Source organism: Chaetodon auriga, chromosome 4 (genome assembly GCF_051107435.1).
Source record: "Chaetodon auriga isolate fChaAug3 chromosome 4, fChaAug3.hap1, whole genome shotgun sequence".
Lineage (NCBI taxonomy): Eukaryota > Metazoa > Chordata > Actinopteri > Chaetodontiformes > Chaetodontidae > Chaetodon > Chaetodon auriga.
In genome coordinates this window covers 4,264,395-4,277,257 of record NC_135077.1, presented here as the reverse complement: position 1 = coordinate 4,277,257, position 12,863 = coordinate 4,264,395, and the positions used below count along the sequence as shown (strand labels likewise).

The 12,863-nt window shown below is 43.7% G+C and overlaps 1 protein-coding gene across 16 annotated transcripts in view; it reads left to right on the top strand.

Moving 5' to 3' along the window:
- The first annotated feature begins 1,377 nt into the window (after positions 1 to 1,377).
- The window catches only part of nfixa (nuclear factor I/Xa), a 115,284-nt gene continuing 103,798 nt past the window's right edge, over positions 1,378 to 12,863 (top strand). For all 16 annotated transcript variants that reach the window (XR_013077080.1, XR_013077079.1, XR_013077078.1 and 13 more), the window contains exons 1-2: positions 1,378 to 3,236; positions 10,462 to 10,545. Coding sequence is in view for 13 of the 16 variants with exons in the window: in XM_076728343.1 (XP_076584458.1) it covers positions 3,234 to 3,236; positions 10,462 to 10,545 (87 nt within the window). In the remaining 3 variants the exon portion in view is untranslated. The remainder of the gene's footprint in view (positions 3,237 to 10,461; positions 10,546 to 12,863) is intronic.

Here is a 12,863-nt window from a genome sequence, read left to right as displayed (position 1 = left end):
TCGTTCAATCAACAAATTCATAAATAGAATTATGAATTGCACTGGATTTTATTGCATTATTATCATTATGATTCATCATTATTGCTGTTGTTTGATTTTAATCTCCACGAATCATTTTTAGCCTCGGTGCTTTGATGATTGTGCTGTTTGTATTTTCTGTGTCAAAGTTTACTGATAATTTACGGATCAAAAAAAGCCCCAAAAGACTCACATTTGAGCTCATGTGCATTTATATTGTAATAATTAATGACAGTGCTGTGATGAGAAAATGTTATTCGGAAAATAAAATCGAAATGTAGAATTTTGCTTTTGAAAATGGGCCTATAGCTGTTAAAATGGGCAGAAAGTGAGTCGGGCTTCATTATTTGTCTTGGAGCTAAATTCTAATGAACAGAATCAGCTTTTGATCGCAGGGTCTTCGTTGACTTCCGAGTTGATAACATTAGAACTATGACACCAACACAAACGACGCCTTTTATCTCTCTGCTGGCGAGTAAATGGGCCATCACGGCCTCCGTTACCTTCAAATCGTTTACAAAAAATAAATAAAAAATGCTCTGAAACACCATCCCACCACAGACACACTGAATCTGCATGGTCCAAATTCGGCTGAGACAAAAACTTAAATCACGAATTCAATTACAGATGAATAATTGATGTGGCCAAATGTGTGGGGAGGTCAGCATTTAATTATTGATAAGCCGTCATGTTGGAGGAATGTCATTAGAAGTCTGATAAAAAAAAAAAAAAAAAAAAAAAAAAAAAAGACAGATAGCGACACACGCACAAGTGAAAACAGGAACATTTAACACGCAGACGCACAGTTCAGCTCAGCGAGCGTCAATAATCCAACACTCATCTGGACAGAGAGGGAAAATATTTGTTTGTCTTGATTTAAGTCAAGTGTTTTGTTTTGTTTAGCAAAGCTTGACATTTGAAAATGAGTATGAGACAAAAAGAGGCCGATCTGATTCAACCTGTGGGTGCCAGGAGCTGCGCGAGGCTTTTCTTTCATTCTTGCAGTGTTTTAAATTTCCTTGACTTTGATGAAATCACTTTTATCTGTCGAAAATATTTGAGAGACAATTTTCTTTGTGCCATTTCCAGGCCAGGTGCCCCTTTATGGGCACCATGGTGCCCCGACAAGTCCTACAACACTTCACGCTCCTCATTCCAGGGCATGGAGCCGACAGGTTCCATAAATAACTCACTTTCTCAGATGAAAAGTGCACTGATGTTTTGAACTTCCCTTTGGCCCTTATCCTAAACAATCAGAGAGCATGGCCACATGTGTTTTACTCCTGTCTCTCTGTTGTCTGGGACGGCTCTGTTGCTCCTGGCTGCTGCTGCTGCTGCTGCTGCTTCAGGCCTGCAGTCCCTGCAACTATGAGCACTTTCATTAAAAAAAAAAAAATAAAAAATAAAAAAATCTGTGTTCTGTGTTCTTTCTGTTATTTCCCCAAAGTCAGATCTTTTATGGCTTACAATATGTCTGCAATATCTCAGGCACATTAATCCTGCTGCTTCTCCGCGTCACTCTGTTGAGAGACACTGTGACACAATAAATCTGCGCTTGTCAAGTGTTGAGAAAAAGCTTTAAAGTTAAAGCTTCCTAAATTCCATCATTACAGTTACCACCAGGATGAATTAACAGAGTACATTTAACCTCATGCGCGTGTCATAATTCAACCAAACTCAAACTATGGTGAATCCTGCCTTCGGAAACCCTGTAAAACCTCCTCATATCCACTGAATTTCTGAGCTTACAGCGACTGATAACTGACAAAGGTGTTTTTATATTTTGGTGAATGTGATCAGCCTCGTGGAAACAGAGAAACGTCTTCTGTTCTGAGTGACGAGTGATTTTATTTTGTTTTTGTATGAACCTCTTGGTCGTTTTGTTGCTTGATCTTTGCTCCAGACTGTAACATAAAACAGCGCGGAAATCAAGATCGGAGCAGCTCGGGTCGTACCCGGCCGTGCCCACAGTGGCACTGTGGAACCGACAGTACATGCAGGCGGTAGGTAGGAGCCAGTGCAGCCCTAATCCCCGCCGTCCGTGATTTAGCCCCTGGTCCTCCTAATTCTCCTAAAGCCCCAGCTGCTCCCCTGGCTGCCCCGCTCTCTCCGCGACAGACTGCACACCGCTCGCTTTATTAATAATTCACCTAATAATTCACCAGTTCGACGCTGCCGGCTGAAGCACCGGCCCCCCCACCTCCACTGTAAACAACTGCCCTAATTCCCCGTCCATTATTGTGTGTGTGTGTTTGTGTGTGTGTTTGTGTGTGTGTAAACAGGTCGCATGCTGCTGAGGTGAGCTATTTAGTGGCTGATATTTTTGGGGAGGGAAGTGAAGGCTGTCTGTCGTCGCTGCACGGAGCGCACGGAGAGCTTCCATTTTACGCACCGAGGCATCCGGAGCCCCGCAGCAGCCCGGACCGACGACGTGTCGCCGCGCAGGCATTCTGCTTGTCGGCGAGGCTGTAGCGATTTGAAGAAGCGAAAGACGCAAGCTGCTCTTTCATCTCGTCAGCTTCGAGGAGGAGGCGGCGAGGGACCAGGGGTGTCCTCCCGTTTTGTGTGTAACGCCGCGTGTGTGCGTGCGCGCGTTTGTGTGTGTTCGGAACAAGAGAGAGAGGAGAGAGAGAGCGAGCGAGAGAGATACGAGGGTAAAACAGATCGGACGCGCGGCGCAGGAGACAGCCGCTTTTGGACACGTTTTGGAGACAGAAGCTGGCCGACTGCAAAGGCTGCACATGGAAAAAACAATATAAACAAAACTTACTTTGCATCACCTCTCCCGTCCATTATTTTTTTTTTATTGTGTTATTAATATTACTTCGGGGAGTTTTTTAGCGTCTCCCAATCTGCTGGACAAGTTTGGTCGCTGAAGGACGCACCTCGGGACTTTGACGCAGACGTCTCCCTGACTTCTTGCTGCTGGACATGGGCGCATCTGAGGCCAAACAGCGGTAGACGGAGGGCTCGGAGCTGCTGTCCTCCTTTCCTCCTATCTCTTGCAGAGTGGACCCACTTTTGAAAGAGCGTGTTTTTTTTTCTATCTGGGCCTAAGGCCGACTTGTTTAAAGGTCCTTTTTTTTGCTTCCGGCAACAGCGAAGAGACCAAGTCTTCCTCCCTCAACCCTCGCTCCCTCTCTCACTTTTTTGGAAGCTGAACTTTTAAAGGAAAATGGGGCATTGAGAGGGTTGGCAGATCTCCCCACGCTATAATGGTACGTGCTGTGTAATTCAATAGTTTCCCTCTGTTGGGTCTATAGGGTAAAGTCTATAGGACTGAAAATAAACCAAACATTGCATGTGTTTAATTGCATCCCTGCAGGGTTCTTGGGTTTAGAATTTAAAAGATCTGCACTTTGTTGGACGCGCTGGGTGAGAGTTGGCTGTCCAGTGTGAGGCCATGGATGACGATACAGCACACCTGTGTGTGTGTGTGTGTGTGTGTGTGTGTGTGTGTGTGTGTGTGTGTGTGTGTGAGTGTGCGTGCGCGCGCGCGTGTGCATGAACGCGCGCGCCTGTGTGTGAGAGAGAGGTGTGTGTTATGTGTATAAGTATAATCATCTTGCTTACCTGCCAAATTTAATAATTATAAAACAACTAAACTCACTTTGATTAATCAAATTTCAAACATTTAAAATGCTGCTTGTCCCATTTTACTTCCAACTTAAACAATGTATTTTAACACATTCTTTACTTATGAAAATGTCTGGCGTTTTTGTGAACTGCTATCCCATGCTCATATTTTCCCAAGTCCTTCCTCAAAGACATAATAACGCTGTAATAACTGTAATAACTGTGCCTCTCTCTAACTCTAATATATATGTGTATATAGATAGATAGATAGATAGATAGATAGATAGATAGATAGATCTAGCCTCGCTGGTGGGTTAACAGCGTGCAGGCTGGATTGTTTGCTGAGGTGTTTGTAGACACCGATTGACAAAGTGGAGGCTGATCTTCCTGCGCTGCTCAGATCAAACAGAATAAAACACACATGCGACCGCAGACTGAGGAGCTCTGAAAGGCCAGCATAGAGAGAGAGTATGCTGGCGGTAGTCGTGATGATGATGATGATGGTGATGATGATATTCTGCAAGCATCCCATAAGCCCGTGTAGCGCAGGGTTGCTGCACCGTTGTCCACTCTGCACCCGGGCTGCCTTTTCTGTCTGAGACGGCTACTGGTTTTTCTTGTTTTTTTTTTTTGTTTTTTTTTTCTTGTCAATGGGCACTTCATTTGCGTAGCTGATGACACTTTATAGCGACTACAAGGGGTTGGGGAGGTGAGGTGACACAGACCGTCTTTGTGCCCCCGGAACAAGTGCTGAGAGTGCTTAAAACCAAAGCAACGTGGACAGCATTTAATGTCAGAAAATCCAAAAGAGAAATCTCCGACTGGATGATGATGATGATGATGATGATGATGATGATGATGATGATGATGGTCTAATTATGCTCTGATATCCTGCAGTATTTAGAGAGATAAATATTATATTTTAAAATCTGCTTATTGCAGTTTTGTTCTTTTCATTGCTTTTTCTCCCTGTGAAGGATTATTTGACATCATTTGACAGCCTCTGTCATGCTGCAGTTCAAAGCTTTTGAATTATAATTGTCTTAAATTAAAATTATCATGGTTTTAAAATTGTGACCGACATTTAATTGCTGTTCATTATCAACCCAAGAGATTACAGCAAAGCTGCCACAATCTGGCTGTACGTCATGTGTTTTGTAATTTGACCATTAGCTCACAGGGTTGATTTGTTGAGCTTTTTTGTTGAAAGAAGACCTGTTCAAATATTCTGAGGTGACAATGGGAAGTTTTTGTGGTAGCATAGAAATACATGAATTTAGAAGGGAAGAATACAGTATGCACATGATCAGAAATTATTTTGACTAGCAACAATATTCCTAATTGCACCAGTAATGGAACTATTTTAATACAGCTGACCAAAGCAGTTTCACATGCATTTTGTTATTGCCCAAAAACAGTAATTCAATAGTCCTCTGAGGTCAGGACTTCCTATATTAGACATGGAAATGAAATTTATTCTTTATATGGACTGAAACACTATCTGGATCCACTTTTTTGAAATGGCAATATATTTGTCTCATCAATAAAGACAGTAAAAACATTTAACATTGAAAGTAATAAACGCATAACAAATCATCAGGAGTGTATGTGCAGTAGTTGCTCCAACTTATGTCAATGAAAACTCCTGTCATGAGCATATTTTACCGCAGTTTATTCATACTATTGATTGTATATGATCGAATGAATTCCTCAGTTTTTGTTTGCCAGAGGTGTTGTATATTTTGTCCTGAAACAATTATCTCAAATTCAGACTGAAGGGCACATTCAGTGTCAACAGCAATAAGCTAAAGTGTCTTTATGTGTATTACACAGAGTGTAGAGTGTTTCATCAACCAGCTCTGCAGGGGCGACTTGATTCCTGTCACCCAGATGAGTGACACATTGTCAGCACCAGCAGGATGTGAATACATATTTTGCTGTTTTAAACATCAGTCTTACATAACTTTATCATGGGTGGGGGGGGGGTCATCTGGCAAAAATGTTTGCTGGCCTTGGTTTATGTGACACTCAGTCATACCTGCACAACAACACAGACAGACCTCAAGGGGTTCAAAATGTCAAATTACAGGCCATATGTGATTTGTGATGTCTGCTGTCCAATTATCTGTCTATTTTTCTTAAGGTAAGTGAAGCATTAGACAATGCTTCATAATTGGCAGTGATATAACGATCCTCATTTTGTTTTGATTGTAGGCCTATAATTTCACAGTTGGTTGCACCGCGGTTGTTGCAGAGAAAACCTGCCAACCACAGAACCTGTCAGTCAAATCAAAGCCAAGGCTGTTATTGGTGCCAAGCTGGGAGGTGGGCGTGAACCGTACCACATTATTTAAAAAAAGTTTTTAGAGTATCATTTCAGTCAAGTTGGAAGTGGGTGAGACATTTTACACGAGCTCAGCGCACTGCTTTATTGAGTCATACTGAGTGTGTGTGTCTATGGTGTGTGCTTTGTAATGTAACTCTATGCTTCCTGGTCTTTGTGGTAAACTCTGCTGTATTAGAACCATAACCACAAGAAAATCTCCCCATGGATCAGTCCTTGTGTGACACAAAGGGCTGATTGTACCAGCCCAAACCTCATTGTTAAATGCACATAGCCAGTGCGGCGAGGCCTTAACTGTGTGTGGTTTGGCCATTAAAAAAAGCTTGAATAAGGATCCGTGTAGGAAAAGGGGTGCCAGTAGCGTCGGGTTACCTAGTGTAGCCAATGCGTATGGTGCGAGGAGTGTGGCAGCAAAATGTTGCAGCCTGGGAAGTTACAATTGGCATTGTGTTATCTTAGGGCCAGCCTGTCGAGCAAGATCAGTAGTTGACAGGCGAGGTGCCAGGGCAAGTGAATTTTTGGGTGTGTCACAATGTGTGCTCTGTTCAAACTTGTTTCACCGTAACAGTTTTGGTGAAAGGATGTATTTCTTTGCATGGGATCAGGACTGCTGTTGTTAGGGCTGGCATAATTTCACATCAATTACTCAGGGATTCAAAAGTTTCACCTCGCCCAGCTGATTTGTATGTCAGCATGTTTGATTTGAGCCACACACACACACACACACACACACACACACACACACGGTTGAATTGCTAACATAAGTCGAATTGTTTTTTGCTTAAGTCATGTGAAATTATATTGTGCTCCTGCCTCCTGCAGTCAGGCCTCCTTAACAGAAACTGTTCACACCGTGAGCCTCATGCCTCCTCCAGAATCCCACCGTTTACTATTGTGTAAAACACAACTGCACAATTAAGCCTAATGCAATCTTTAACACTGCATCTTGGCTGTACTTCTGACCCAACAAAACCTTCAGGACCCACAAGTGGAGTGAAATAATTAGCCCCACTCTGCTCAGCCATCCATCTATCCTTCTTTTTTTAATGCAGCCCCTCAGTTTCTCATCTTCTTTCTTATTCTCCCCGTTTTCCCTTCAACCCCCTCTGAGACGGCTGTGTGAAAAATTGTATTTTTCCAACATTTCTCCCTGAGGTAGCTTTGGCAGGGACTCACACGGCGGCCATTTCTGCCTTTCATACACCCCTCACACACCGTGGAACAGATCGCCGGTGCGGCCCGGCGTCTTTGAAGTGGTTGCCATCTCACGCAGGTTGGCTGGACTCTCTCATTCTCTCTCCCCATCCCCCCCCCCCCCCCCATTTTCATCCTGTGCCTTAAACTTGGCAGTGTTATTTTCAGCCAACGAATCACGATGATGAAAACGCGTTTAAGACACAATGCTGGTGATAATAATTATGGTTTTTAAAAGATGGACTGACAGCGCTGATAGTGGTTGATGATTGTGCAGCAGCCAGAATAAATGTTCTCTGGAAACAAGGAGATGACTGCACCAGGTGTGTGAGCAGTGCAAGTTTTTTGTGTGTAGGTGGTGAATTAAGGTGTGTGTTGGTGTGTGACTGCAAATATGAGATGCAGAGACACAGAAAGATAGAGGATCATTGATATGTTGCCATTCATGTGCTTTAAAATGGAGCCATCTGAGAGCAAATTCCACCATCAGGGCCTTTCATACACAAAGCTCTGTGGAGGTGTGTTTGAGTGCGAGTGCATGTGTGCGCGCAAGTGTGTGAGCAGGTTTTCGGAGATCTCACCTCCAAAGAATTTGGCCATATGGTCGTCAACACATATACCCAGAGAGAGAGAGAGAGACAGACAGAGAGCAAGCCAAGGAAAGGCTGTGTGAGATAGTGAGGGAGAAAGTGAAAGAGAAGTGTCTTCTTTTGTGAGTGGAGGCAGCAGGAAAGGCAGTTTAAAACAGATCCTCTACCCCTACCTTAGATCAGATGGCTCAGACAAAAAAAAAAAACCTCCATCGCATCCCCTACTCCACATATTTGTGGAGTGGGAAAATCTGTCTCAATTAACACATTTGCATTGGGCGATGATGGACTCCAAATAGGTCACTGACTCAATCTCCCGCCTCCGAATCTTCCCTCTAAAATGTTAATTAAGCAGGGCTTTGAGATTTTTTTGCTCAGGGCTGGCCATATGGGCCGGGCATATGTTCTATATATATAGTACAATATATAATTCATACACTGCTGCAGGAGAGAGTGTTTGGGGGCCTGGAGTTTTTTGGGGTTTACTACAAAGGGAGTCAGTATGTTCTGGCCTCCCCAGTGGCAGGTACAGAGCTTAGCCTATTCATTAGCTTCATGTTATTCACTGTTACACAATGGGATTGAGGTTCATCAACACCTGTTTCTTTGGCTGGCAACATAAAGAGGGCATTTTAATTCATCTTTGTTGGTTTGTTAATATGAAATGAGAGCAAATGATCTATTGTTGGAGTGCGGTTGCACTTCTGTGCATTTTCCGTCATTTCAAAGAGGTCAAGTTAAAGGATGAGTGATATTGAGAATCTCTGTGTATGAAGTGTACATATACATATGTACAAAGATATTCTCAAATAGTTATGTTTCCTCACACACTCCCAGTTGAACCAGTTGTCCCTGTGCCATCCTCCCAGACACCCATTCAGCAGCAGAATGAGACAGTGGCAGCCAATGAAAACAGTCCTTTCCCACCCGCAGCTTTTTGGGTCCGGCTCAACCAATCAGGGAAGGCTTGCTAGTGCACCTGACCCTGTTTCTGGCCGGGGAGAGCCAATCACAGACGCTCCAGCACACCTGATGCATTGTGGTGCGCTTGCTGGTAGTCGGCAGGCTCGTGCTGGTGCGGACCCCCACACAGGTGCCGTGGATCCAGGCCATCATTCTGACCGCCGGCCAATCAGATGCATCATCTCATTATCACATGTGGTCTGGCAGACTTTGAGTGTTTGCAATTTGTCTTGTGTGTGTGTGTGTGTGTGTGTGTGTGTGTGTGTATCAGCATGTATGTGTATGCGTGCATCTGAGGAACTCTGCTACCCAATTCCCATAATGCTTTGCAGTCTTATCAGCAGGCCTCTCTCACTCCGTTCCTGGCTTCATCCTCTTCTTGAGTCTCAACAATGGGCACTGTGTTGCCCCCTTAAGGAGCTGGAGGCCTCTGCTATAAAAAGAGACTAAGAATTAAAAAAACATGTTTATGGACTAATAAAGATGATTAGAAATCGCACAATTGCAGAAAAATGGAAGGTTTGTGAGTGCAGATTATCTGTAATAAAAAGCTGAGGGGAGAGATGGGGGAGAGAGGGAGAAAGAGAGTTAGCTGTACAGACCTCTCATTGCGAAGGATATGAATAGCCTTTGTTTTCACCACAACTCAGGGCTGTGTGGTCTGCCAATGTCTGGCTCTTATTATGGGGTTTGTGTCTGTGTGTCTGCGTAAGTGGCATGCACGTGTGCGTTGGTGTGTGCGTGTGCTTGTGTGCGCTGCTGTGTGTTTGTGTGCGAAGCCAAGAGCACATGGGTGTGGAAAAAAAACGTACATACGTGCAGGTGATTATATTTTCGAGAGGGTGAGACTATACGTATGTGCATTTAAACGTTTCCACACACCAGATACACTGTTTTCTCTCTGCTCCTGTTCAGCTAAATAAATGTGGCATGGGGTCTTGGGCTGGCACAAGCGTGTGTGCACGCTATTTTATCCGTTAAAGTTGTGAAATGAAATAGGATTTCACAGAACGGCACAGCGGCTGTGGGATTTGGGCTCCCTTCGGCTAAGTAGAGTGGGATAGGTTGATCCAATCAGCGGCAGAACTGCGAGGAGAGCCCATTTCACAGCTCCGGGCCCTGCCAGAACCCTGCCTGCCTGCCTGCTTGACTTAGAATACAAATGAAGCTCTCTGAATGCACACTTACACACACATGCATGCATGCACAGTGGTACTTACAGACAGTCTGGCTGGGGATGTATAGTGCAAGACTTGTTAGCAGGCGTTATGCTTTCTGCAGAGAAATGAAACCGGTATGGGTTTTCAGGCAGCGTCCCGTAGCACAGGTACATTTTAGGGTTGTCTCACAAAGGGCAAGCGAGAAAATCCATGTTTGATCAGGGTGACTTCAGGACAGGACTGAATCTGAATCTGAATCAATCTGGATTTTCACAAATTCTCACAATTTTGTGAAATTGCAAACTTGCAAAAATTGCATTATTTGCTTCCTTTTTGTTAAAGAACTTCCAACATCAAATATTTTATTGTGTTTTGCTAAATACTGAGAGAAATTCCGTGAATTAAACATTTATCTGAAATGTTTTAAAATACTGTATCCATCCCCAAATTCACTGCAAGTTTATTCTTCTTACTGGAACCTCACACAAAGTTTCTGGTGTCCTGAGACTTAAAACGGTTGAGATCTGCTTCACAAGAGAGTCGTTAATAATGTGACACTGTACTGCTCAAATCACGCAATTTTAATCAAGTAACCATCTCTTTGTATTCTTTTTAGGCTACTGACACTTACCTGGTGAACGACGATCCTTCCAGAGGCCCAGGGATGCCTGAATGTTTCCTCGTGTCGGATACATACAGGGTATATACACACACACACACACACACACACACACACACACACACACACTCACTACATGATCTCTACGTCTGTCCTTATCCTGTGGATGTCTCCCAGATTTATTTCCTGGACAGTTAAACAAGCCAAGTCCATTAAAAATGATCTCTTTTTTCCTTTCTAAAGATTTACCGCAGTAGAAAGGAGGAGGGTATTCAGAACACAAAAGACTCATCAGTGCATGTTGCAGAGTAATTTTTACAGGGTCAGACTCCTCCATGGGGATGTTAACCACTATATTATCTTCATTCTTCAGAACTTGAATTGGAGGTTCTGGGGTTAATGTGCCCAGGAAATACACACGCACGCGCACACATGCGCACATGCACACACACATTTTTGAGTGTTGACATTCTGACCGTTAGCATGCTCATAAATCCGCTTCCTGTAAAATCTCCCTCATGTCATCATAGATGCCCTGAACACACGTGTCGACCGTGCTGACATGTGGCAGCAGGGCCCTGCATGAAAACTGCGTTTCCTCAAAGTGTCAACTTTTCTGTGACTTGTATTTTTTTAACTAGGCATTATTTATTCTAAGCAGCAGATTGGCTTTGTTGCAGAGTCTGGACACATTTTGCTGATGCAGAGGACAAAGCCAGCAGCCAGTCCAAACAAAGTAAAATGCAAAAACCTAAAAAAAAAAAAAAAAAAGAAACAAAGATATGAGGTTTTCTCTCTTTTTTTCAGGACACTTTCTGTGTGTTCTGCATGTGGTCATTTTCATATCGTTTGTCAAAAAAAAAAAAAAAAAGACAAAGAAAAAGAAAAGAATAAGCATGTCATCTTTCAGGCTGAGTTTTTAGACAACTGCTAGACTGCCAGGAAGACTGCTCCTCTGGCCTCTGAGCCGTAGTCTGAGATGTTGAATTCACATCTTAAATTAAGAAATACTGACGTCAGACTAGGAATATAAATCTATATCCTTTCTTCCAGCTGAATTCAAACGCGGTAGAACGGCAGTAATCCAAACCAGCAGACTAAAATGTATATGGAGCTATTTCACACAGTAAACACATAAAAAGCAGCAGGCGTAACACATTGCTCTGCACACACACTCAGATTGCAAACAGATCCATAGAGTCTCAGGGATCCGCACTGTGTATGATATGCTTGTTAGCCATAACGGCCAGTCAGCCATTTCTTTCTGACTGCATATGCCTGTATGCATTTGACTGGCGTGCTCCCTCCCAGAGCACACATAAACAGCTTACTCAAACAATATTTACACTGTACGGCGTAGTAAACGGCACAGTTACACACATTTTCCGTTCACATATTTCCTGCCTTTTGAAAGGCAGCCTCAACCACCTGTCTCACACATTTAGCATGCTAATGGCAGTATCAGTATGCTACATCACTTTCAATATTTAATGGCCTAGCCACAGGCGAGGATAAACAGCAAGTATATGGGCAGCGCTGTGTGTCAATGGGAGACCACAACATGCTAACTTTAGACACACCATATGGTTTTCTCGTGTGCTATTTAACGGCAAACTACTTAGAAACCGCTAGAGCCCTGTGCGCTCGAGGGGCTGTCGTAGGTGATGGTCAGAGAGGACGCCTCTGATCACGGCCAGAGAGAGATATAAAGAGAGGGACAGTTTGGAGAGAAAACCTGAGCGTCAGTGTTTTGTAACTCCTGTGGTTGCTATAGTTTGTTTGTTGCAGCCAAGTTCCTGTGTTGAATACTGAGATGGTCATCCGGGCTGCAGCCAAAGAGACAAAGAAGGCCGGTAGAAGTCAGACAGACGAGAGAGACGGTGTGTGTGATTAAGACGCGGGAGAAAGAGAGAAGGAGCAGCGAAAAGATTAGAAGATAGAGAAAGGTCACTGAAAAGCACCACGGAGACGGAGAAAAGGGGACAGACAGAGAGAGAAAGAGGGAAAGCGAGGGAGCACACAAAGGCTTTGGGGTTTGGGCCTGTGCCGTGGTGGGGTGTGGTTTGGAAAGAGGAGAGACTATGGGAAAGGAATAGACTACACCTCAATATGCTTCACTTTATTTTTTATTTTTTCTCCTTTTTCTGAGTCTAATTCCTTTTCTAGCTGCTTGTGCCAGCATATCTTTGACCACAAGACATCTGTGGCTGTGTTCGTGTGTCTGTGTGTGTGTGTGTGTGTACATGCACGAATGCATATACTGTACATTATATGCATGTGTGTCTGTGGTGTGAGTGTCTAAGTATCCAACATAGGCTGAGGTCTCCTAAATCTGCACAGCTTCATATCCCCCTGAAAAACTTGGCATCCGAGCTCTGGGGTGACTTCAACCCCCAAAA